The sequence below is a fragment of the Protopterus annectens genome, chromosome 14.part0, assembly GCF_019279795.1.
Source record: "Protopterus annectens isolate FY-2018-M chromosome 14.part0, PAN1.0, whole genome shotgun sequence".
Taxonomy (NCBI): domain Eukaryota; kingdom Metazoa; phylum Chordata; order Ceratodontiformes; family Protopteridae; genus Protopterus; species Protopterus annectens.
Genome location: NC_056748.1, coordinates 957,426,565 through 957,453,892, shown reverse-complemented (window position 1 = coordinate 957,453,892; position 27,328 = coordinate 957,426,565). Strand labels below are relative to the sequence as shown.

At 39.5% G+C, this 27,328-nt stretch overlaps 1 protein-coding gene across 1 annotated transcript in view; it reads left to right on the top strand.

The window, feature by feature from the left end:
* LOC122789363 (tyrosine-protein phosphatase non-receptor type 13-like) overlaps positions 1-27,328 on the top strand; it is a 2,815,362-nt gene that overhangs the window by 682,696 nt on the left and 2,105,338 nt on the right. The window contains exon 14 of the mRNA XM_044056752.1: positions 7,604-7,760. Coding sequence (XP_043912687.1) covers positions 7,604-7,760 — 157 coding nt within the window. The remainder of the gene's footprint in view (positions 1-7,603; positions 7,761-27,328) is intronic.

Sequence of the window (27,328 nt, the reverse complement as noted above, 5' to 3'; positions counted from 1 at the left end):
TGGGAGACACCTGACACAGTGGAGCCAGTACCTAGGAAACCAAACAAGTTCATCACTGCCCCCCAAGATAAATCTTATCTCACCGAGGGAGTCCCTGTCGACGCTATGGTGGTGGTGGCAGCCACGAAAAAGGAGATGTCTGAGTCTTCCTCATCTGTTCATCCTCCTAATAAGGATTCTAGGACTATGGACAGATATGGGAAGTGCATTTTTAGTTCAGCGACTTTTTCCATGCGTTCGCTAAACTACCTGACCCATTTCACACGATTACAGAGGGATCTCATCAAGGAGCTGACAGATACCCTCCAGGGTAACACAGATGCTGCTGTTTCAGATAAGGTAACAGCACAACTTAACACCCTCACATCCATAGTAAACTCATCCATGAGGCTCATCTCGTATGCAGCCGAGGGATCGAGTAGAGCTGCAGCTTCAGCGATTGCTCTTCGAAGACAATCATGGATGCGGCTGTGCTCCTTTGCGGAAGCCTTCAAGTCTTCCTTTGCTAATGCCCCTTTTGATGGTGCTACACTTTTCGGGCCCAAGGTTAAGGAGACTCTCACTCAGTGCGAGCAAGAGGGAAAGACCCTGTCTGCTGTCGGGGTCCATTTTTCCGCTCCTACTAGACCGTGCCCCAAAGGGCAGCGAGGCGGAAAAATGTGGTTCCGTAAGAATCAGGGATCTTTCCAAACCGCACAGAGTGATACCCCCTCCAGAGGCAGAGGAGGGGGTAGAAATGGAAGACGCCGCCCCGGCGGCAGAGGGGGTCCGCATAACCAAGGCGACAGGGATTCCATCCCTGGGAAACCTTTCCAGCACTCCTGAAGGGAGGCCCGGCTGTCCTGCTCTGGAGGCAGTTGGGGGTCGCTTAGCTTTATACCCACTGGCCTGGCTAAACATTACTTCAGATTCTTGGGTAAAAAGCATTATAACCAGAGGATACAAAATCCCCTTCTTTTCAACACCACCCCTACAAAGGAAATTTCCAGACGTGCCACCCCGTCTGCGAAAACTAGCAGCTGTAGAAATTTCAAAGCTGCTCGAAAACAGAGTCATACAACCAGTCCCGGCGGACCAAAGAGGATTCGGAACTTACTCAAGGTTCTTTTTAGTTCCAAAAAAGACAGGGGACTGGAGACCGATCTTAGATCTCAGCCGTCTCAATCTCAACAACTTCGTGAAGAAGGAAAAGTTCTGAATGGTCACGCTTCAATCGATCCTTCCATTCTTACAGAAGGACGATTGGATGTGCTCTATAGATCTCAAAGACGCGTACTACCACATCAAAATGGCCAGACCGTCCAGAGATCACCTGCGCTTCCGGCTGTGGACCAGTCACTTTCAGTTTCGAGCTCTGCCCTTTGGACTCACCTCAGCCCCCAGGGTGTTCACCAAATGCATGGCAGTAGTTGTGGCTCACTTGAGACGACAAGGATTCCGGGTGTTTCCCTATCTGGACGACTGGCTCCTCACCGCCACCACCGAGCGTCGACTATTGCAAGCCAGAGACTACACAATCGGCCTTTGTTCCCACTTAGGGATATCCATAAACTTCGAAAAGTCTTGTTTATCGCCCTCACAGTGTATTTCCTTCATCAGAGCAGATCTAAATACACGATCGACACTACTAAAACTCCCCCCAGTAAGAGCTTCAACGCTCAAACAGCAGGTCCTACTTCTTCTAGCCAGCAAGAAAGCCCCAGCCAAACTGGTGTTAAAAGTGTTGGGACTGATGGCAGCCGCATTAATTGCAGTCCCTATGGGAAGGTTACACATGAGGATTCTTCAATGGCTACTTTTTGCGCAGTGATCGTTCCAACAACTACCCCTAATGCACGAGATCAGGATAACAGAATCTTGCAGACGGGACCTCTCATGGTGGGTGTGCAACCAGAACCTCACTGTGGGTCGTCCGTTCATTCTACCCATCCCAACAGCTACAATAACCACGGACGCTTCCCTGATAGGGTGGGGGGGCCTTTTTCAGGGAAGAACAGTCCAAGGAGAATGGTCCAGCACGGAGTACACTCTACATATAAATGTTCTGGAGTTGAGGGCGGTGTTCCTAGCGTTGCAACACTTCCATCCCCTCTTACCTCTAGGGACAGTAGCAGTTCAGACAGACAACATGTCGGTAGTCTGGTACATAAACAAGCAAGGGGGAACCAGGTCTTACCCGTTATGCAGAGAGGCCATGAGAATTTGGCAATGGGCAGAGTCCACGGGTCGCTTTCTGATAGCAACGCACATCCTGGGGTCATCCAACGTCATTGCGGACAGGTTGAGCAGAGCCATCCTGTTACCTCATGAGTGGTCCCTGAATTCACAGACGGTGGAAAAGATCTTCCGCAAGTGGGGCCAGCCTTGCTGCGATCTGTTTGCTTCCCCATTGAATGCAAAATGCAGAAGCTACTTTGCCCTTCTACCCCCCCCGGGGGATGTCCCCAGGGACTCACTGATACACGATTGGCCCCCGGGTCTCCTATATGCATTCCCACCGACTCCATTGATTCCCAGATTTCTACAGAAAGCCAGGAGCCTGGAAAGGACTATAATACTCATAGCCCCGTTCTGGCCTCGTCAAATATGGTTTCCCATGGTTTCCCTTTCTTCGAGCTCATCAAATAGAGGAACCATGGATTCTGGACCCAGTGCCAGACCTGCTGACACACTCGTCGGGAGTTCCTCACCCGTCTCTACAGTCCCTCAAACTAGCAGCTTGGCTTCTCCGCTTCCCTGCCTAGCCAGGTCTCATCTTCTCCCTCCGTCAGTTCAACACATCCTGGTTGCTTCTCATAAAGCCTCTACTACTAAGCTCTATACGAGTAAGTGGAAACGCTTTGTATATTGGGCATCTAGTCAAAACCTAGATCCCTTGGTAGCTCCTTTACATAAAATTTTAGAATTCTTATCCATCCTTTTTCACGAAGGAGCTTCTACTTCCACTCTAAGAGTACAGTTGGCGGCCATATTAAACTTCCATATTGGTGAAGGAGGTTCTTCCATTATGTCTCACAGGCTTTGCAAAGCCTTTTTGAAAGGAACCTTCCATCTTAGACCGCCTGTCAGAAAACCTTTCTTTCCATGGAGCCTGAATTTGCTACTGTCGCAACTCATGTTGCCACCTTTTGAACCTGCTTCGTCATGCCTCCTAAAGTTCTTGTCGTGGAAGATGCTGTTTCTCATCGCCGTGACCTCAGCTCGTAGGGTCTCAGAGCTGCAGGCATTATCGGTTAGACCACCTTACCTGATATTCCACCCAGACAGGGTTTCTTTACGTACAAATCCATCTTTCCTTCCAAAAATATGTTCAGTTACGAATATTAACCAGTCTATAGAACTCCCTACCTTCTTCAAAAACCATACTAACAAACTGGAGTATATGTTGCACAAGTTAGATGTCCACAGGCAGCTAAGATTTTATTTAGACAGGACCAAAGCTTTCAGAAAAATGGATCAACTCTTCGTCGCTTTTGCAGACAATAAAAAGGGCATGGCAATTACTATACGTACACTATCTAAATGGCTTGCTGACTGTATAACATTTGTATACTCTAAATCAAACCAATCCTCACCAAACAAACCTAAGGCCCATTCTACCAGATCCATTTCCACCTCCTTAGCTCATGCGGCTCGCTTACCTTTGGACACTATTTGTGCAGCAGCCACGTGGTCTAAACCACATACTTTCATCACTCATTATAGAGTGGACAAGGTCTCCAAGGATAGGACATCATTTGGTTCCACTGTGCTTAGGAACGTTCTTCCATGAGTCACTCGGGGTCACGGAGCTAGGGACGCTACCCGTGTGTAAGAACAAACGGCGAGATTGAACACACTTACATAAAGAAGTTATGTCCTTACCATAATGTTCCATGTAGAGTGTTCATCTCGCCTTTGTTCTTACATTCCTTCCTTTCCCACCCCATGTGTTTGGAAGAACTGGTAGGATTAGAGTCTGATCGACGTGTCTTGACCCTTTGCGGGGTATATGGTCCCGTGTGTCATGGGATATATGTTTAGACCATTAGTTATTGCTATGGTGAGAGAGTGTCTCTGAATGGCTGAAGAGAGTGTATGCTTCTAGCACCGCTGGTGTTGGATTCCTCGTCTGGTTTGCTTGCAAACTAGATCTGAGTAATGGCAGGGAGGATTGTGGGATACGGGCTGGTCTCGAGCTTCTCTGAGATTCAGAGCTTTGCAATTCGGCCGACTCGGAGTCGAGGATCGGCTCCGAACCCGTGTGTAAGAACAAAAGCGAGATGAACACTCTACATGGAATGTTATGGTAAGGACATAGCTTCTTTTTTTAGAAGATCAAATCAGGAAAAAAAGGCACACCATGCTGTATGTCAGTTATTATACATGGTGCTTTGCCTGTTTTTTGGGGAGGAGAAAATGATCTGTGTGGGTGCTGGCCATTAGATTCTAATTTCTAGGCATGTTTTGCTAGGATCCAGAATAAACCAATTGTTTGCCACTTCCTGCATTTTAAAACTGTATTCTGTTGCATTGACCCGCTTTATGACTAGCTAAGATGTACAGTGGCTTGCCAAAAAAGTGATAACACATTTATGGATGCATCATGTCTTGGTAGCATCACATTGATCTTTCAACATAGGAGTGCTGCTGGGTGACACCATTGATAGATTGTTAGTGGTAACTCTGAACATCACGCAGCAAATCTATGCACTTATCTGTGGAGTGTGTTGTAGGCAGAGCTGTGCCTGTTATAAAATTATTTTGCTGTGCATGTACATCATTTGCAAAAAAACTTTGAAACAGAATCTGTAGTATATTTTTTTTGTAGAGAAACCCTATACATCCTCCACTACTACAGCCCTACTTCATATATTTGAATCCACGGCCATCAAACATTTGGTTGAGTAGTTTATGTCGTGCAGTAACTATTTTCATAAACTGTAGGCTTTGAGACACACACTTGGCACTTAATGCTATTGAAATTACTTTTAATTTAGAGTCAGGTACTCATTATAACATGCGACCTATTGCTCCAGAGATGCATGGTGTCTCTGTACAAAGGAGAGCAGAGGTCTAAGTAAGAGTATAGAGTTGATGTATGCACATGAAGTACAGGTGAAAAATGTAACAGAGGAAATGAGCGTATAAAAGAAGGAAAATTGTATTTAGGAGAATAAAGCAGTGGTACAGACCAAGCAAACTAAGAAGAGAATGAAACATGAATGGAAAAGGATTAATATTTCCCCGGATGAACACAGCAGAAAAGCTAGTAGCATTTCAAGGGACACTTAATATTATGGGGAGTGTGTTGTTGAAGAATCAGAGAAGGCAGATCCCGAAAAGGAATAATGAATATATTGTCTGGCATGTGCCTGAAATAATTTCATTAGTAGGAAACTTGGCAGTTAGTACAGAGGATCAGGCTATGGGCTGCTAACAGTTTTCATCTTGTAGTCCATGGTTTGATTCCCCAGGCCTCTGTTAGTCTACTAGCAATCTTAGCAAGTCACATAACTAGACAGTATTCCAAGGATGCCTCTGAAGAGGCTTAAGCAAAGTGACTAAAGTACTAAATCCATGGGTTCATTGACTGTATAGGTCAGCAGTTTTTGTTAGCAAAGACAGGAAGATGTATAAATAATACAGACAGTTTATGAACAGACCTATCAGTGCAAGAAATCTGGACAAAGCTGGAAAGAATGGGGCACAAAGACACAAAATAGGGATAAAGTTTAAATATTGCTCCTATAAACTTAGAAAGTTGCTGCAGTAATAGTTTTTGCATTATGTTTTTTTTCTGAAGGATATAAATTCTGAAACTCAGATGTCTCATTATTTAGTATTATTTAGTGACTTCAGTCTTCAATGATTTGCCAAAAAAACACAATTTTTATGAGGAGCAGACCAAAATATGAGGCAAAAATGTGTACATTTGAGAGGTATGTGAACAGAATGTGACCACCAAAGAGCATGCACTTTGTCTGCACTGAATGTGAATAGTAAACAGAGGGTTAAGGGGTATGGATACCAAATACATTGATTAGTAATGAAGAAGTGAGTGGAACAAAGCAGAAAATACATACTTGTTTGGTTTTATGAGCTTAATGGCAGAAAAATCAAAAATGAAGAACATATTATATTGGGCCAGCCTGTTGGATGCTGTCAGTATACCCCTCCAACTTGAAATGTCAGTGTCTGACATGTTTCATGCTACAGCTTTGGTCTGCTCAAATAGTACAATAAAATATAGCTAACAATGACCAATATAACTTGTGTAATGTATTATTATTATTATCATATTATTATTATCCCCTATGCAGTCTGTTAGTTTGATACACCCTTCCACTGTATGTTTTGTAAAATATCTGGGGTATACAGAATTCTGAAAAACAGTATGGTACTAATGTAAAGGAGACTTCCTCTGGCTGGAGTACGTTTAATTTTTCTTCATTTTAAATGCACACTGTATTACATGTTTTTACATAGTGCAATGTTATGTTTTAGTGTTTATCTTACTATATAAAACACTCTTCATCAGAGCTATGAATTTTGTAAACCTCTTGCTATGCACAGTAATTGCAGATATCTAAAATTAATGTAAATTACTAACGTCTTACTTTATCTGAACATGAAAATTGAGTGCAGCTAAGTATTACTAACATTGTGGGTCAGGGAGTGAAGTCTGGCCAGTTCATGAAACAAGCCAAACATTAATGCATAGTAATTTGTTATAATTCAGAATGTCTGTTTGTGGGGGTGTTAAACTAATCTTCAAACCATTATATTTACTTCAAAACAGAAGTGTCAAAATGTGGATAGGAAAATGGAGTTGTGCGTAGCAGAGCTTTGTGGATAAGATGTAGCCATAACTGAGATGGTTTATGCTACAGGGACAGCAGCATATCATTATATAGAAAGGAATAAAGACATTAGAAGAGGCAAGTGACAGTAGTTGCAAAAAATGATACCACGTGGAGAAGACAGAAAATGTGAGAGAGGCATGCAGAGAGAAAAGTAGTCAAAACGAGAAGTGAGAGAGATACTAAGTGAAAAGGGAAGTTGGACGAATGAGAGGCACTAAGTAAGGGGATCACAAGGTGAGATAAGGAAGGGTGAAATAGGGATTAAAGGGTGTGAAAGAGCTATAGGGTTCATGCAGCAAGAAAGGAGAATTACTCTATAATGGTTAATTAAGAGTATCTTCAGTGTCTTAAAAAGTTATGTAAAATGACCAATAACATGTAGTCAACTTGGTGTTTATTTACTGAAGCATAACCATTCCATTTCTAACAACTGTGGATACGGGTGAATTGTCAAACAGCTGTTAGATGAGCAATTTCAAGATGAATAAAAAATGCTTTATAGAGTGCATTCTGTATGTTAAACATTTTATCACAGCAGGAGATTATGTAAAATACAGTTAATGCTTAAATATAATACATGATTCCTGGACAAAAAAATCTGATTCAGAAAGATAAGCATCTATAAAGGGAAATGGGGACAGTTTGCCAGATCAGCTTGAGAAAAGTAACAAGTTAATGTGTCAGACTTTGCATTGATCTTCATGTATCATCATGACAGTCAGCATGTAAATGGTATGTTTTTTGTGTTTGTGTTTTAGAAAAGGAAATTCTGTATCATCAGTAAATTAGGTACAAAGCATACATTCAGTGCTGAAAGTACGAAGCTGTGTCAATACCTGCTGGATCTCTGTTCTGCTCAGCATAAGTTCTACACAGAAATGAACTCGCGGCAGCTCAAATATGCATCTAGAACAGGTATGTAAAGCAGTTCTTAATACAAAAAAACCCCCCTAGATGACACTCGCATTGATTGAAACAGTGATTAAAATAATTATGACATGATGGTCTGGTGTATCCATTTGTATTGACACTGCACAGATATACCGGTCTGAAAAATTGTTTAGGAATTATCCACTTAGTAGTGGTCATTGTCCTCAAATGGTTAAATGTTACATTCACAATGGGGCTGTTAAGAGGCTGCCTTATTTGTTTTGTATTTAAATGAGTTTGGGATAGCATCCAAACTGATTTGCCTTTGTAACTTGCAGGTGGTTCACTTTTTTGTAATTTTTCATTATTAGTTTATTTACTATATTCGTATTATAATGCTGTCACTGTTGCCTACAGTAATTCTGATTTATTGTATGTGTGTACCCCCTGCCATAGAGGATATCAAGATTTAAGTATAGGGGCATTTTTGATTCTTGTATTGGAGTACTTATTAAAACTTAAGGTACAGAATAGTACTGTCACTCTGTGGTACAGCACAACATATCTAATTGTCAGGACACTTCTATGGGCTAGGCTTGTAAAGGCCCCAGGGCCATTAGCCTAGTACACACCTATGAACCTATAAGAAGGGCACATAAATATATAATCAGTTACCTCTGTATGTTGCAGTTAAACTTCATTACCACACATTGTACGTATTATAAAAGTTTTTTTAGCAGACGTTAACCAGATGTGAACTTAAAATTTATGGCTCCTCAGTCCGCATGACATTCTACAATTGGTCATCATTACTTACTGCCCAGTCACATAAATTAATTTCTTTGAAATATGGGTCCCTTTTGAAACTATTTCATTTGGCCATGTTGACAGGAAAGTTAATTTATGAATAACCTTATCTCAGTGAACCATATTCATGGACACCCACACTACCATTCTGAGTGAATACAACATAAGTATAACTCCTATCTTCTTCCTTCTAATTTTAACTTTCCTACTGATTTTCTTGCAACCTTAAATATCAAGGGAGATTTGTGAAGGTTACCATAATGTGTAGTCTATGTCTACACTTAGTCTAATCTTTCTGAGTGAGTAGATAGCATAAAAAATGTGGTAGGGATGTTCTTGAGTATAAATTGTGTACACTTAGTGTAGACATTCATGGATCCAGTCCAGTGTCTTTTTATATGAAAAAAGCTTTAGACTCATATAATTGATACAGTAAGGGAAGGGAGCACCTGTTATTTGAAGAAACATATGTAACTTGATGACAGGAACACCAGAGATTTCCAAGAAGAGGTTTTCTGGCCATGTGCTACTTGCGAATGTTGAATATGCATTTGAGCCTTAGGTTCAGGTTTTGTACATGGCCATTGAGACGCAATGACTGGTCATGAAATGAGAGTCTTTATATAGTTTTGTGTGGAAGATTGAGTAATGTTCCAACAGTGACAGAGATGTACTCCTGTGTGTCTTAAGGGAGCGTTACATTTCAAACACTGGTGTAAGAAACTGGGAAACAAAAAAGTCCTCAAGACACATCTCCTCCACATATAGGAGGAAGGGGTGCACATTGGTGCTTTAACACATTGATTACCAGATAATGAGTATTTCAGAGTGGTTATGTTTTTTATTCAAAGATGAATCTGGATTTGTTTGTGCTTAAATTGTGTACAGGGCTGACTAATGTTTAGTGGTCTGCACTGTGCCTGAGGCAAGTGAATGTATAAACTGAACTAGCTATGCTTATATTTAGAGAAATCATATGTTGAAGGATTCTTGATAGGTAGGTAGGTAGATTAATAGATAGATATAGATGCAGGGTATAATTTGCAAGTAAGCAAAACAGTGCTGTTATTGACCATTGTACCTAGTACTGCTTTCATATACCCAGGATGGTGCAGAGAAATTAGCATTCAAGCCTGTGAAAGATCAGGCCACAGTCTGTCCATTTAGACAGTACCTCATTACAGAGGGTCAGGGAAGAGGTCAGAGTATAAGGAATATGGTAGACTTGGGCTAATTGACAAGGTGTCTGAGAGGAAGTGGAAAGCCTTTGAAAGTATGAGTTGAAGATTTAATTAGGAGAGGAGGATTGATCAAGCTGATGGATAGTGCATAGCACAGGGAACAAGACCTCTACAGAGACTTTCTTTTAATTTACTTTAATTTTCTGGTAGGGGGTTGGTAGTAAGATACATTTAGTACTACATGCAGATGATTCTACTGTGATCACTATCTCTGACTCTCCCTCTGGTCTCAGCTCTGCTACTCAGGATGCTTTTATATCAGTGGAAACCTGGCTCACCAACAACCAATTAATTCTGAATCCCAAAAAAACTAAACTTATAGTCTTTCTCCTTAAATCACTTAACCATCTTAAAGCTAACGTCTCTATACTGTCTCTAAGTAAGACTTCAATAGTACCTGAAGCTAGCACCAAACTCCTAGGCGTCACCATAGATGATCAACTTAAATTTGACGTGCACATAAACAACTGTATTAGGAAGACCCACCATAAACTAGGCCTTTTATACAGAAACAGAAAGTTTCTCACTTCCAAAGCCAAAGTAACCCTATCCCATACTTATCTCCTACCTAGTCTACTATATGGCTCGCAAATACTCACAAATCTAAACACTACTCAACATACAACAATGTAGTCAGATTCTCTGCCCAACATTCCTATAAAACTCATCACTGCATTTCACTTCAGCAATTAAACTGGCTGGAACTTCCTAACCTGCTTCTTCTTTCTCAGCTCCAGATTATACACTCTATATTATACCAACCATACTACTGCCCTAACTTATCCTCCTAGATATCCCACTAATCCCCACTGAGATCACTTTGGAGCTCTGATCAAGACCTACTACTTAACTATAAACCTAGGACTAATATGGGATGCAGCTTATACAGCTATCATCCTACCATTGCATGGAACAAACTTCCTCTTCATATTAGATTACTAAATCAACCAAAACAATCCAAAGCAGCTGCTAAAGAACACTTAAAAACTCTCTGGTCCTGCCTCTGTTTACACCCAACATAAAATAGTTCCCATCCCTAAAGCTACCTACCAATTAAACACTATTCCAAACTTTTATCCTATACTCTCCACCGATTCCACTTTTGCCTACCAGTCCCACTTAACTTAGATGCATTATCCTTTAGTCAAACTCTTCTCTTTTCTAAATACCCTATCTAAACTGCCACCAGAAAACAAATAATGTTATATATTGAACTATTACTTTATGACTGTATGTTTATATCTCTTTTCATATTTCCTGCATACTAACTATAATATGTAAATACATAATAATTATCTAATGTTGTTTACACCTGATATTAGCTTCTTTGAATATGCTTCTTTAATTTTTTTTGTATATTTGCATCTGTAATATTTAATTCTAACTTTACTGTATAATATATTTGGAGCTTTTCTCCCCGTGCCTTCACTGAAAAATGGCTAGCTTTTTGCTCAGTAGGACTTTCCCGGTCAACAAATGTAAAAAAAATAAGTAAAATAAATAATTAACAATGGCCTTCCAGACTTTTGTTATAGATGTCAGCCATCCATACCAGTGGCTTAGTAACTTGCTTGAGCTAAGTATAAATGTTTAATGGATCCATGAGCATTCTCCACAAACATATAGCATAGATAAAGGCACACTGATGTACAAAAAATATATATCCTTAGGAAGATAAGTGATGCAAAGACCCAAACCTTTCTTTAAATATATTAACTTCACATTCACACAACTAAGGGGAAAGGGAAAATATCACTGGAAAAAATGTGTTCTTCCTACTCCTAGTCTGCAGTAGTCTTCTGCTCAAAGCAAAGAAATCTAAGAAGCCAAAATGCATGTAGTTCAGGAGGTAAAAGAAAATCTTAAACCTCCTGCTCTTAAAACGGACTCTTTTGGTATAAAACAATAATCATAAATATTAAAGAACCTGTACAAGAAGTCCTATAAAAATAGTCACTATTGGTGTTTTTTGGTAATTCTTCAACAACATTTTTAGACATAAAAAATGTAAATCTAGGGAAATGACATGCTCCTTAACAGAAAAAGTTTAGACCAGTAGATGATTTGGCAAAACAACTTAATTAAATATTTTTTTTTTTATTAAAAACAATATAAGGTAAGGCCCATTGGTGCATTGCAATGATCATTACTTTTTGTATCATTTGCACAAGTCCTTGTAATCCCACTGTGAGTGAAGAGAGGAAACATGGCCCCAGATATTTGATGTTTTCAGTCATCCATTTAAAAGTGGTGTGTTGCTGTGAGGTGTCACTGATAAAACAATGGTTAAGCCTGGAGATTTAGTGCTGTTGATTTAGAATTCTGAAATTGTGCCAGATTGCATCTGCTCATCAGTAAAAAGCCAGATCTGACAGATGGGAGTGAGAGGAAGGAAGCAAAAGTGCATCTGGTCACCGCTCTTAGTAATCCATTATAAGTACTAAATGAGGATTGTGACTCTGAGCAGCGTGATGCATCAGCTACGTGGGGCACTGCTCACAGATGAAATGCTTGTGACTGCACACAGTAAGCCATCGTGATTTTGGTCATGGTGCACCATCAATAGGGGTTTACTAGCTGTCACATTCACAATGTGTGAATTATCCAGGCAATGTGCAAGTATGAAAATTCATAACTGCTAGGGTGTCAACCCAGCCAGAGAATACCTGTGAATGTTCTGTCTCACACAATACAGTAGAACTAAGGTCACCCCCATACTCTCAGTAAGGAAGCTGTAGTAGCTACTGACCTGAACTGATTGTGCAAGCTGAAAATCCTATGTTATTAGAATGATACTGTGTGACACTTATCTTATACATGAAAAAATGTTGATGTGCTACCTTTGCACTCTGATCTAGAACAAATAACCAACAAATATTGGAAGCAAGAATAGACAAGCTGTTATACCAGTATATATATCATTATATGGTAGTACATGGGCTGTGTATTTACTTTTACACAAGTGCCAGTTGAGTGATTGCTACATAGGATAGGCTCCTCCATGATCCTACTTATACTGCAGCTCTTCTGCTCATGAATGATGACAACAGCACTGTAGTACACAGGCATTCATTTGTTCCTTCTAACTACTGTATGAAGGTAAGTATTTCTCATGTCCTGGCCAGTTTACAGTACAGGGAGGCTGATATGCATGTTTTGCTTACTATGCCATTGTATACTGCTACCCTGGTCACACAGTTCAAAGTAAGGGGTTCATTTACATGTCACCAGTCTGTATTCATAGACAGTGATCCTTTCTGATAACTTTGATGTGGTGCAGGCTACAGGAAACTAGATACTGCATCAACATGAATGGATGTCTCATATCTACTGTGCACCAGTGTCTCTTGTATGTAGGAAGAAAGTGCTGTCCTATAACTGCCAGTTCATACTGACCACATGCAGCATATTTCTGAATGTTCCCAAAGATAGTAAAAAAAAACTACCTAGCTATACATATTGTAAAAAGAATAAATAATACAAGCATCTGGTGATTTCAAATGGTTGTTTTTATTTCTGGTTTGGAAGCAGAGCAATTGAAACTCTACTGCAAACACGGTGCTTCTGTATCAAAGTACAAAATGGACTGTCATGTCAAAACCTTTCCTGTTTATGAGCAGTGGAATTCATGAGTTTGTTGATAACCCAACAGTTATGGAACCATGGAGATTGTCTTTAAGTGTATGGGGTCCAAGCTTCCCATATGGTGTGGTTGTAGCAGACCAAAGTGCTTTTCATTATTTTTTAAACATTAGTCAATGTGGTAGTTGGCTATAGCACATTATTTAGGTTTGTGCGTTCTCATTGTATGCAGCTAAAGTGCCAGGGCTTCTGCTGTAATACATGCAATGCAGTGTTCTTGGGTTTTCATACTGTGGCATTTGAATGCCAGTTTTGTCTGATGTGAATCTATAAGTACTTAAAACAAATCATTTATCAAAATGCAGCACATGGTAAATTAATGTCTGTATTACAAACTGAAAAAAAAAACACGAAGGATTTTTTTATTTTAACATTTGTTATCTGAGTGGGTAGATGGGTCACAAACCCCTTTCAATCACGGCCTGGGCCAAATGGTCAAAAAGCTATACAAATTAACAAATGCATTTAATGAACTGTACATGAATTCACAGACGTTTAATCAGATAAACATGACATATAATTATTCTGCTGTGATAGCTAGAGTATGGGTGTTTTTATGGTTTATACATTGGGTTTAAAAGATTTTTGTTTTTTATTCTTGAAAAATGCAACTACAGATTTTGTTTGGGGGGTAATGAACGATGTCTGGACCACCATGGCAGTTCAAGATTAATGCTTTTAGATTTCTTGGATTAATTTGGCAAGTTTTTAGAAAATGAAGTCATTGCATTACTGAAGTGCCTGTTAAACTTATTCTTATAGGTCATATGATTTATGTGTTACTATTTAAGGTACTGGATGAACTAACATTTTTTTATCTTTGGTTCTTGTGATAAGTTCTTATTTAGAAAGAAAGTGCTTACTGTTTTATAGTAAATAATTTTTTATCTTTTGATAAGACATGTTTCTTTTTTGTATTGGTTTAATTTTGCATGTTTGGTGCATTATAAGGCCATAATGATCTTGTACCACTGTTCTGCATCATTTTGTACATGTTGGCGTTTAGAATATCACAGAGGGACTCATGTTATATTTAGATGCTGCAAATGACAAATTTTGTGTGTAAGTATTTATGCATGTGTATACATAAACCTTGATAAATACGTATTATTATTCAGACATTTATTTTAATAGTTCGATGAAATTTTGAATGGCCTCAAAGTGGTCACTGATACTGCTTGTGTCCTGCTTAGCTCTGTGCCTGCCATTGATATTCTATGTCCAGCGACAGTTAAAAACTGCAAACTACTGACATCATTTCCACCGAATGAATAATTAATGTGCTAATCTGTGAGACACACTAGAATAATGAATGAGGTTTGTAAATAAACCACTTCCTGTGAACTGCATCCTGTACATGTGAGTGACTGTTAGCGTCACAATGTTGAATGAGTAACCTGTACTGCTGTTATCCACATTATTCGGTCTCACATCCTTTCAATATGCACCTATTAAATTCTCATTTTAAAATATCACAACTTCCCTTTACAGTGATCATATTTTTATATAGTGAACACTGATTTGTTTTCATGCTTTCAGTACAACTTTTGTATGATACTCTGCATTCACACATCATTAGTACACACAAACACACATAGCTGTTTTCACTTTGCAGTAGCACATCATATTTCTCAGCCTTTCCTACCCAAATGTGTGCGTGTGTCAGTCTGATACTGTAAAGCATTAACTTCACAGCTATACAAATTGTGCAGATTAGCAACGTGCTGCAAGTACTGCACACATAGGAAACCATACAGTACATTTTGTGTAACCTGCACATAGCTCCTCCTTTAGTGCACTGGGGCTGTTTGAATCTTGTCATTAGATACTCTGCTAAAAACCAAAGTATTGATGGTGTTAAGTAATTTCCATTTAACAAGGTTACTTCAGTTAAACATTCAACTTTTGTATTTTAAAACATGCCTCCATCTATTTTTTGTTCACTCTGTCAGTGTTGTCATGAAGTTTCATCAAAACAGTAAAACAGCCTGTGGTTGTGGTACTATTGCAAATTTTTCCATGTCAAGAATAACTTGGGCTTACAGCATTCCAGCTGAGTAACAAAGTTCCAGTGGGAGTAAATTTCTGCTGATTCCAACTAGAACATTCATATCCAGACACATAAAAACGTAATTTAGTCCCACAGATCTGTAACTACCATATTTATTTTTAATAAATAATGGCATTCTGCCCAGCCTGATGGCCAAGGAATAAAGCCCTGATTGTGCCCAAGATGATCTTAGTACATTTAAGAGGATGGGAATGCATGGACATTGCTGGCTCACCTATTGTGGAGGAAGGATGGTGCCCATATCTCTCAACCTTGAAACATCAAAAATCTGGACAAAGGCCCATGAAAAATCGGTACAAATCTGTACGCTGATTAACATAACATTTGCATGCATAATTATGTAACCATGCCCACTCCAATGGAATTGGGGTTTCCAACTTTCAAACGCAACCTGAAGAGCAGACAACCAAAATATGGCTCCAGAGTCCCCCGCATCCATTCCATTGTCCCATTACTTGGGGTATGTTGCCCCATTTACCATAAACACTAATTTGCGTACTGCTGTACTTCTACAATGATTATTTCAATTTCATTTAAAATTTTTATATACATTTTATAGCACAAACACTAGTAGACATATGCTAAACAATGCAGTACAGTCTCACAATGAAAATAGACTTAGCTGCCCTTGAAACTCACATTCATTGAAACAGCGTTAAAACCCACATTCAGAGAAAATGCATCTGGCCAGTGGTGGATAAAGATTACCTTTGGGCTGCTTTGAGTGACTTGTTCAGTAAATTCCAGTGCATTCTTAGCAATAACATTATTTTCTGTAAAACATCATAAGTATTGTACTCTTCCATCTCACTATACCTTAAGAAAACACTGCAACTTAAGAGACATTACCTTTCTAATGCCTTTGTGGAAACTAGATACATGAATTTCTTGTGTTTTTCTTGTTTATGATACCACCATTCCTTCCAAAAACCCATACATATCATGTAAGCTACAGTTGAGGAAAGTATTAGTTTGTTGGAGAAATCTAACCAAATGTTTAACAGGGTCATATAATTGTACAATGAACTGTATAATTTTGGTATAAAGGGACAAGAGGCCCTGCAGTCTCTAATATTTAAATGTTACCATTTAAAATGTGTGTGCTAACTTTCTTACATTTAGAGAAACATACATTAACTCCAACATAAGAACATTTCTGTCCAGTATCCTTGTTACAGTTAGGCATGTACTCTTATTTATTCTAGCTCTAAAATCCCTATAAGCCAGAAGACCTACTTAACTTTATTACAGTATATTGTCTATATTCACTACAATAATCCTACATTCAGAACTACACTGCAATTCAGTAATGTAACTTATAATTTTGTCCATTCCACCATATGCAATAACACTTATTCTAAGGTTACTAATAAATGAAATGTCCCCAAAGCAAGTAATTCACTTTCACTTTGTTTAAAATATCATTACAAATACACTGAATTATTTGAATTGCAAACAGTTTAAAATGGCTTTTCTGACAGAGCTCCAGTCCTAAACTGTAATCCAGGTCACTATTGTCTAATGCAGGTAAATAAGAAATACCAGTGCTCAGCAAATGTCATTCTTTAGATTTAATTGTCTGCTTTTATGTTTACTTTTATTTTTAAGACTATGTAAGTTCTCATACTGAATTCATGCCCATGAATATCAGAGTTTTTAAACTTAAGCCACTTCTGGTCTACAATAACAAAAAAAAATGTTTTCCCGGTCTTCTTCCTAATAACTAACAAAATTCAACCAATAATCATGAAATAAAAAACTTAGTTTGTGCAATATGTTGTTTAGAAAAGTTATACACTGTTAATATTACTAAGGTGTTACATAAGCATTCTCTTAAAAGCATAATTATCTTCCAGTACAGCTTTCATTATAATGGCAAGAAACATAATGCATGACATCAAATTCTCAGCACTTTATATTGATTTTGCCTCATAAAAATACTTTCTTTTGATAAAAAAACAAGTACTTCCTTGTCGTGAGTCAGTGCAGCCTTAAAGTATAAATATTTATGTGACAAGAGTGTGGGGGATTTACACCCACATATATATTGGTGCAGGGTATACCTCTCAACTTATAACACCAAGAAATCTGGACAAAGCCATAAACAATGGGGAACAAAGGCCCAAAAATAGGGACACCTTTTAAACATTGCTTTTACAAACTTAGAAAGTTGATAGAATAACACATTTTGCATAACTATGAATTTTCTGAAGGGTATAATGAAATCTATAACTCAAATGTCTGCCATTATTTTCTGACTTCACTTCAGTCCACAATGATTTGCCAGAGAAAACCACAATTTAATGAGAAACATACCAAACGTATGTGACAAAAATCTGGACGTTCTGCAAAAATGTGTACAGTTGAGACTGAGGTGATATGATACCAAATGCTTACAGGCTTACAGCTAAATTTCTTGTGTATCTCTTTACCATCTTATTAATTTATACCAAGGGTATTATTACAGTTGTACAGTAATTTTAGATGTATTATTTTTTACTTAATAATCACCTTTTCTAAACTACATTCATGTCTGCTGTCATATAGCAATACATTTATGAATATGCTCTATTTGCTATTACAGTTTCCTGATATTAGTCTGAAGATTGTATAACACATAGTGAACAGACAGCTAAATAAATGATCGGAGAATAATTTACTGTCTGAAGCTAAACAAATGAATCACAGGATAAAACCTTAAAAAACAACATTGTAAATTCATAAGTTTAATCCTAGATATTTAGATATTCACACTGTGAGCAAAGATTTTATAGAACAGAATGTTCTTATCCAAAAGTATAGCAATATATTGCAGTGTTAGCATAATTATAATGCTTGGAACTCTTTCACCCTCTGTCATCAAGGATGTAGTTTAATTAGACCCTCTACATTGTTCAAATCACATAATGAACAAAATGGTCCATAAGAATTCATGTGGTAATGGGAATATTGCTAACATTCTGAGGGCATCTATACATTATTAACCATTTTCTGTGCTAATCAAATCTCTGTTCAACTAATTCAGTGGTAAATCTTAGAAAATGTCCAGAGTGGATGCTTTGTATTATGCAACCATGATGTTTTGGTAGCAAATAAACTGAAATGCAGCAACTTCTTGGGAAAATACATTCTGCTATTCTTTCGTTATACGAGCAGCACAGAAAATTTAGGGAATTAGAAATCAGATCCATTTGTGCCTACAAGTCTGTTCATACACAGCAGTTCATTATTATGGGAAGATCCATTTACACCAGTGCCTTGCTTTGAAAGTCCCACTCAAAATGTATTAAAGCACAAGTATGTAGTGAAATGGAGACTTAAGTAAGAAGCATAGAAAGTTATAAATGTATATGGCACTGAATACATTTAAGCATTCTCACTCCTCCTATATCTTCTTCTCTTTCGGCTGTTCCCATTAGGGATCGCCACAGCGGATCATCTGTTCCCATTTCTTCCTGTCGTATGCATATTGCTCTGTCACACCAACCACCTGCATGTCCTCTCTCACCACGTCCATAAACCTTATCTTAGGCCTTCCTCTTTTCCTCTTACCTGGCAGCTCCATCCTTAGCATCCTTTTCCCAGTATACCCATCATCCCTCCCCAGCACATGTCCAAACCAACGCAATCTCGCCTCTCTGACTTTGTCTCCAAAGCGTCCAACCTGAGCTGACTCTCTAATATACTGATTCCTAATCCTGTCCATCCTTGTCACACCCAGTGCAAATCTTAAGATCTTTAACTCTGCCACTTCCAGCTCTGACTTATGCCTTTTTGCCAATGCCACTGTCTCCAACCCATACAACATAGCTGGTCTCACTACCCTCTTGTAGACCTTCCCAGTCACTCTTACTGGTACCAGTCTGTCACAAATCACTCATCCTGTATACACCTGCTTAAACACACACATACACATTCATACACACAAAAACAAGCATGTACACTTAAATGCACATACATGCACACACTCACAAACAAGCACATACACAGATGAGCACACAGAAATACAAGCATACACACACATCACAAACAGGCATATACAGAGATGAGCGCACAAAAGCACAAACGTGTGCACGTGCACACAAACACACACACTGTCCTGTAATTCAGAAATAACATCAAAAAAGAACCACCATCCTTGTTATGGCAGTAATGCTATGAAGTATGAATTTCAGAACCTATATGAAGGTAGGACTCATGATGTCAGTAACAGGCCCCCCAAGCATTGGTTAGCATAACTTGGCAATTATTTTTATGTCTTTACTTGGAAGTGGAGGAGAAACTAGGGGAAGAAGTAAAATATTCTTCATGTCTGGTCGTCGACGTCACACCACCGCTCTCTGACTCGAGTCTGACTGCTGCTGCCTGGTGCTCTGCTGCACACTGAAGTCTGCCCGACTCTGAAATGAAAAGGTTACGGCTTGCTTTGGGACGGGGTAGCCTTGCCAACTGTCACTGAGTTGACTTTAACATCAGACTTCACTTCTAATTAAAAAAAAAAATTACTGTTGGGTCTGTTGCTCTCTCCCTCTGCTGTAACCTGTGTGTAGTCCAACTCCCAGTCCAGAACCGACCCTCTCTAAACTAACTCCAAGTCTCTAATTTGAAAGGAGCGCTCCTCTGCAAGTCTGCACGCACTTCCCTTTAGCTCAACTGCTGCTGCACCGAAGTCCAAGATGCATGCCTACTGTAACGCGTTGCTGCTGCCCAAACATAAATGTACAGCCAGTGAATGAGTCAATCACACCCCTCGAGCCCTTAGCCGAATTCTGACAGATTGGCAGGCTGCTCGCGATGCTGACGTCATCTCACACGAGATGACGTCAGCTGAAAAATTGCCGAGGAAAAATTTTTTTTAAAAAAGGCCGGGAAATTGGGGCCAATCAGAAATTTGTGGCACTCCATTATTTGGGCCTCAAAATCAGTAAATGCCAAGGAATTCAGCATGGTTGAGAGGTATGATGATGCTGTAGGCTTACTGCACTGGTGTCACATGCACGACTGCAGGTGTGCTGCCTACAGCAGTGAGTCTAGTGAGCTTATCCTGTAATGGTGCACTATTTACATAGGAGAGGCAAGTGTGGAGCTCTCAAACCATGAGTGGGGATTGTTAGATGAGAGAAAGACCAGCTCCCTGGTGCAAGATTGACAGCTTCTGTAACTATTTGCTTGTATCTTGTGCCACAGAGTTACATCCGAGTGACGCCTCCAGGTGCATCTGCAGTTACCCCCTACTGCTCCTCTAGGCGTCAAATATTACTTGCTCATAAATGCATTAATAATTCCAAAACCATGCTTCATACAAGGTATCAGAATAATTTATCTTGAAGCATACGTGATGGCAAACACAATTATATTGATATTTGACCTCTGTCAATGAGTATTTGTTAGAATTGTAAGGTGATATCTTCATTTTTAAAGGCTCAGGCCACACCCACTAGGAGTTAAAGGTACACACTCAAAAGAGTTGTACTGGAGGGAATGAGCTGCTGTTACTTCCATGGAATAAATGGGTTGCTATTTGAGTAGGTGTAGATTGTTAGCAGCGATGGGTGGATGAATGAAAGAATAAGTTCATAAGTCACTTATATAATCAATCAATATAGGCATTTGAGGTGTGTGTGTGTGTGTGTGTGTGTGTGTGTGTGTGTGTGTGTGTGTGTGTGTGTGTGTGTGTGTGTGTGTATCTCTACATACATATATGCTTCCAATGTCTGCTCAGACTGAAAACACTCACTGTATCCCCAGATTCAAATGTACATAAAATATAAGACTAACAGTTCATCCACTTCATACTTTTCTGATGTTTGGCCATTGTGTGTTTGACCTCATTACACCTTCTAAACTGATCAAAAATACTTTATAGTTTCATAGGTGTTTACTAGGCTAATGACCACAAGGGCCATTTTTAAGCCTAGCCATGCATCCCAAATCTCTGACAAGTTTTGATACCCTTGATAAGTGTAAGCATAGGCCTGGGAGATGAACCATTTATAAGTTACCCGTTTGCATTAGAGACATAGGTGCCAAACCAGGGATAACTTTCCAGTTTTCCATGCAATTGTCCAAACTGCACTTGAATTGGGTTAGGAAGGAACTCTGATTCACATGGATGGGGTGCCTGTTCCATAGACGGGGTAGTCTCTGGGATACATACCTATCTCTTCAGCAGGTCCTATTTATATCACAGGCAAGTTTTAAGTCTTTAGAACGGGTAATTCTAGTACTGTTTGTTTTGTGGATATGCCGGAGGTCCATCAGATTGGGATCTGACAATGCCCTGTATGCCAGGCATAGATCTCCCCTCAAAAGCCTGTAGGAGACAGAATACAGGGATAGGGCCTTGAGGCGGTCTGCATAGGACATATTACTTACGCTCTGTATTCTTTTAGTGAAGAACCTCTGTGGACATTCCAGTTGTTGGATATGCTTGGTTAGGTACATGCCAAAGGGTGAATTGTACTCAATGATAGGTCTGATGAATGCCGAATACAGGGGAATAATGAATTCCTTGGACTTAGATGCTATACCTTTGTTTATAAGTTGCACGAAATAGAATGATTTCCTCACCACAGTAGACACGTGGTGATCAAAGGCTAGATTACTATCTATGTTTGTCCCTAAGTCCCTCACTACTGGGTCAACTCTAAGGGGTGTGTTGTCAATATGATAGTTACCAGGGATGGATAACTTCTCAAAGGATACTATTATGCATTTCTTGGCATTTAGTTTTAGTCCATGGCTCTGACACCAGTTGTTTGTCTGTCTCAGCCCCTCCTGGAGAACATTTGTGTCAGTATGAGATTCAATGACAGCTCCTAATTTGCAACCATCTACAAATTTAGTCAGCCACAGACCACTGACATTGACGTTGACTTCTGTGAAGTAAATGCCAAAAAGGAGCGGTCCAAGAACTGATCCCTGAAGAACTCCACTTGTGACTGGCCTCTTTATAGAGGTGAACTTCCAAGGTCTAACTTCCTGGGTCCTGTCTGTGAGCCAGTTGGCTATCCACCAGGTGACTTACAGGTTTGTACCTAACCTCTTGAGTTTGTCAACAATGTCTGAGTGGGGTATTGTGTCAAATGCCTTGGCCAGGTCAAGGTAGACAGTGTGAATGATTTTGCCCTCATCCATTGCTTTGGTGACTTTCTCAAAGAAGTCGACCAGATTGAGTAGGCATGATCTGCCTTTGAAGAAACCAAACTGGGCTGGGTCCAGTGTCTTGATGTTTACTATATCTCTGTTGATCATCTCCATGATACTTCTTTCCATGGCTTTGCATATAAGACTAGTGAGATTTATGGGTCTGTAGTTTCCAGGGTCTGTAGATGGCCCACATTTGTGCAGAGGGATGACTTGTTGCCTTTCTCCATTCATGAGGCATGAAGCCTGTTTGGAGTCTACAGTTAAATAGTAATTCCAGAGGCCCTGATAGGTCATGTTTCATGCTATTTAGAAAGCATCCTGGGATATTGTCTGGGCACATTAATGCAGTGTTTTTGGTTTTAGAGCATTAAAGACCTGTTCACTAGTGATAGCAGGGGGAGTTATATTTGATGATATTTTCTGAGGGAAGGTTGAGGGGGAGAGAGAGGAGTTAAAGTTGGAGATGAATTTGTCAGTCAGGTGGTTTGCTATATCTTCTGTCTCAGTATAGGTGGCTCCATTTACAATGAGGTCTGCACACAATTGTGTATTGCTTTTGAGGTTGCGGACATAGCTAAAGAATGCTTTGTGGTGGTCCTTGGTGTGGGAGGCCAAACTTACCTCAAATTTGGCTTTGATAGACTTTATTTGTCCTCTGAGGTGTTTGTTTAGTTTGAGAGTGCTTTTATCCTTCTGGGGGCTGCACCTCCTAATTTTTGCCATGATTTTCTTCCTCCTGTTATACATCTGATTGATTTTGTAATTCCACTGGAGTGGCTTGTTTTTTGAGTTGGTTATGTACTTCTTCCTAGTGGGTACAGTTGCCTCTATGCAGCTGTTAACATTCTTGTACAGGGTTTCTGTGAACAGTTCTGCATAGGCAAAAAGTGTTATCAGGGTTTATAGGGGCTTGCAATTTTGCCTGGTTCTCACTTAATAGCAGGAGGTTAGCCTTAGAATAGTGCCTGAATATTCCCGGTTGAGCTGGGGGTCCAGGTTTATTTTTCCTTCAAAGGAGACACTCTCCCATATTAGTGAGGACCAGATCCAGTGTGGTTGCACCCCAGGGAGTTTGTGTTTACAACATCCAGGAATCTCTGTGCATGTGCATTTGATGTTGTATAAGATTCCCAGTTAATAGTGGAGTAATTAAAGTTACCCATGTATATTGTATTGGGTTAGATGGTTAGTGTTTCTAGTAAGTTTAAATACATGGTATGGGTTTCTTGAGTCATGGAGAGGGACCTATAGCTTGCAAGGAAGTGGTATTGGATTTTACCTATGGTGATTTGAACATGGAGCAGCTCAAGTGCATTGTCCTGTTTGACCAGCCTTGAAATATATTTATTTCTGGGTTCCTATTTTATAATTGAAGACTCAATCCTTCGAATTCATCTCAATCAAACTTGAAAGCACGAAACAGCAAAATAGCGAAACGGCATATAAGCAATTTCTTTCCCTGGGAAAGAAATCGCTTGGCCACCTCCATTACTTTTCTGTTTTCCTCACTGTAGTGCGATCTCTGAGTTGATATATTTAAGTAGGGGGTGAGGGGGGGGGGTGAAGCCCCCCATTTTATGTAATGTTTTGAAGTTTTTATTTATTTATTTGTGGAACAGGGATTTTTTTCCCCGGATTGTAAGCTTTTGCTTATATGGGGTAGATAAATCAGCATTCGCTTTTTAAAGCATTCACTGATTTAATATAGACCCTTATTTTTGATGTAAATAGAGACATCTCCACCTTTAGTCCCTGCCTGTGAAGTAGCTGGTCTAAATATGTGGAAGGCATTATAATCTTGCACTGTTGGTGTGCTCTCCACGGCTTTAAACCACGTCTCAGAGGCCGCACAGACATCAGCATTCTCTAGGGTAAAGAGAGCTCCCAGGGAGAGGAGTTTTTTGTTTAGGCTCCTTTCCTTCAATATTTTTTTTTTCAGTCTCTCTGTTTCATTCTGAGACAAAGAGAGAGAGGATTCAGAAGTTTCTGTGGCATGCAAATACTGGAAATTATGAAAATATGTGGGTTTATTGTTTAGAAATCAAATTAAAAGCTTCTAGCATGGCATAACTGTCCAGGGTGTGAGCTATGATTTCAGATTTAATCTGCTTTAGCCCTCATGATAAAATTAAGCCATCCAGGAGTAAATCAAACACACCCCTTACCTTTGTCAGGTTTTAATACTGCATTTGCAATGATCAAAGAAAGACATTTTTTTTGCATCTGAAAGTGTAGTGTAATTAGAATAATTCTTGTTGTTATGGATTTTTCTTAAGAGTCAGATAGCATATTATGTACTAGATCTAAGTAGGTAAATCTTAAACTCTTTATTTGCAGCAAGCTTCTAGGAATCATTTCATTAAATATGACCATCCAAAAGTATTGTCTTACTCCAAAAAGTTTATTGCTTGTAGTACTCCAAATGTAAGAGTTTTAATTTTGATTATATCTTCCCCACCCTTTCTAAGAATAAGACGCAGGTTGTTCTTTTTAATTTTGAGTACTACAGGCAAGAAAGTAAATGACACTTCTGTCCAGTTATATTTCATGGTATGATTCCTAGAAGTTGTAGTTTGTCCTGACCCTTAACACTTAAGGAACAAGGTAGAATCCTACCAATTTTCTCAATCACAATTTGTAGTAAGTTTTGACTTTGGCTATATTAGCCAGTTTGGGAGGGATGCTAAAGCACCACTATATCACTGGGAACCAACTCTTAAAATAATGCCACATAATTTTAAAACTAGATTGTACTACAGAAATCAAAAGGATACTCACAGGAACACCATAAAACCTAGTGACCAAGTGTCCCGGTTCTTGACTGCTGCTCTGGCTGCAGCCTTTTTCCCAGTGGCTGGCAGTGTAGCCATCAAGCCCTTGTTAAAAGAATTGTCAGCATCCAAAAATGTGCTTAATTCCCTTGGTATCCACTAGGTCAAATATCTCTACAAATTCCCCTTTGAGAATCTTCTGTTTAACCCTGGTGGGAACATGTGCCATAATGTGAAACCCAGAGGAGATGGAAAAGTTCAATATAGCCATGAGGGACAAAAATCGGGGACCACAACCATCTGGATGGTAAGGGACTTCACTTCTCAAAGCACTGAGCTTCTAAGACCCCTTCTGCAAGGTGGTTAAGGATGGGAGTAGAACCAGCCCAAAATCTGTCCCTCCATCATTGGGAACAATAGCTGTTGAAGCACCAGAATTCCTCCCCAAGGGTAAGTCTAACAGTCTAACCCTTCCCTGTTCTGGCAAAGAATTTATAAACTCATCCAAACAATATTCATGGGACTGACCTCTGTTATTATAATCTGCTGCTGCTGCCCCCTGGAGTCATTACCTTTAGTTCCGATGGTGCATCAGACAGGAGTGGAGAGGTGACCCTTGGACCTGAGGAATCTCACTTGGATTTCCTTCTAGCCTTTTTGTCCGGTGCTGGTGTGTCCAATGACAACTCAGAATTCACTGCTGGTCTCTTCCTGGAGTTCTGCCCTTACTATACTGCCTGTGCTGCTTCTAAGTCAGAAAGCAAACCTTGGGCCTTTTGAGATAGACAAAGCTACCCTTTCTTAAAAGTCTGCACCAGGGTGGAACCTGAAAAAACAGAGAATCATTAAGGAAAAAAATGAGACGGCTATAGAAAATCCAGACTTTGAAAAGTGACAGTACTCTAGATCTTGCATACCCTGCTGCTGCTGTGGAGTTCTAGAATGTAAACCATTGACATGCTTAACGCCTTAAGTAGTCTCATGCCAGACCTGAATGAATTGCTTCTGCAGGGATTCTGGAATGCCTGCCCCTGTCTCACACTGCACCTTCTCACAGCCAAAAGGTCCATCAGAATGCAGCCCATGCTCCCCCAGCTAACAGAGGAGATATGCTACAAGTGCACCTCCCCAGTGGACAGGTAGCAACTGAAAACCACAGTAAAGCAAATAACTACCCACTGATGAAATGATTGAAATAAACTTACCATTTGCTATTCCAAAAGGAATGACATTTATAAAAGAAGGTTACTGTGAACATACAAAAACTGCCCACCCAAATACATCTGCTTGCCATACATCCAGCAAAATCAACTCTGCTTCCTAGAGTTTCCAAAATTAAACAAGTTACTAAAAAGAAACACTTCCCCTCTGCAAATCTTACACAATAACCAAAAACATAAAAAATTCAAATAGTACATGCTTAACCTATAAAGTTGCATCACAGGTATTTATAAAGTACATGTGTTGATCACCATTGTAGCCAATACACAGTAATACAAAGATGAACAAAACAAATTCAGTCCTACCCTTTATGCAAACAAGGGAAAGTAACAGATACATAAAATACATACAAAACTTCAAAAATGAGGGGACTGCACCTCAAACATTGGACACTGTGACATTGCTCAAAAGCTTGAAATAACTGGCCTTATTATGGCATACCTATCCTGTAAACAAAATGGTAAAGATTCCATATATGTCCCTACCCAAAGCTTCAACCAGCCATTTCCCAGGAAGCCAAAACCGTAAATGAAGAGCCCAGAAATAGTAAGTAAGACGCAACAGCCAAAAAAGGAGGACACACTTGACTATTGATCTTGTACTCGACAGTTGCTAGATTAATCTTTAGCTGGGATACATTATTTATCCTAAAGACCAAAACTCATATATATGTCACTACTCAAAACATCGATCTGCAGTGATATGCCAGAA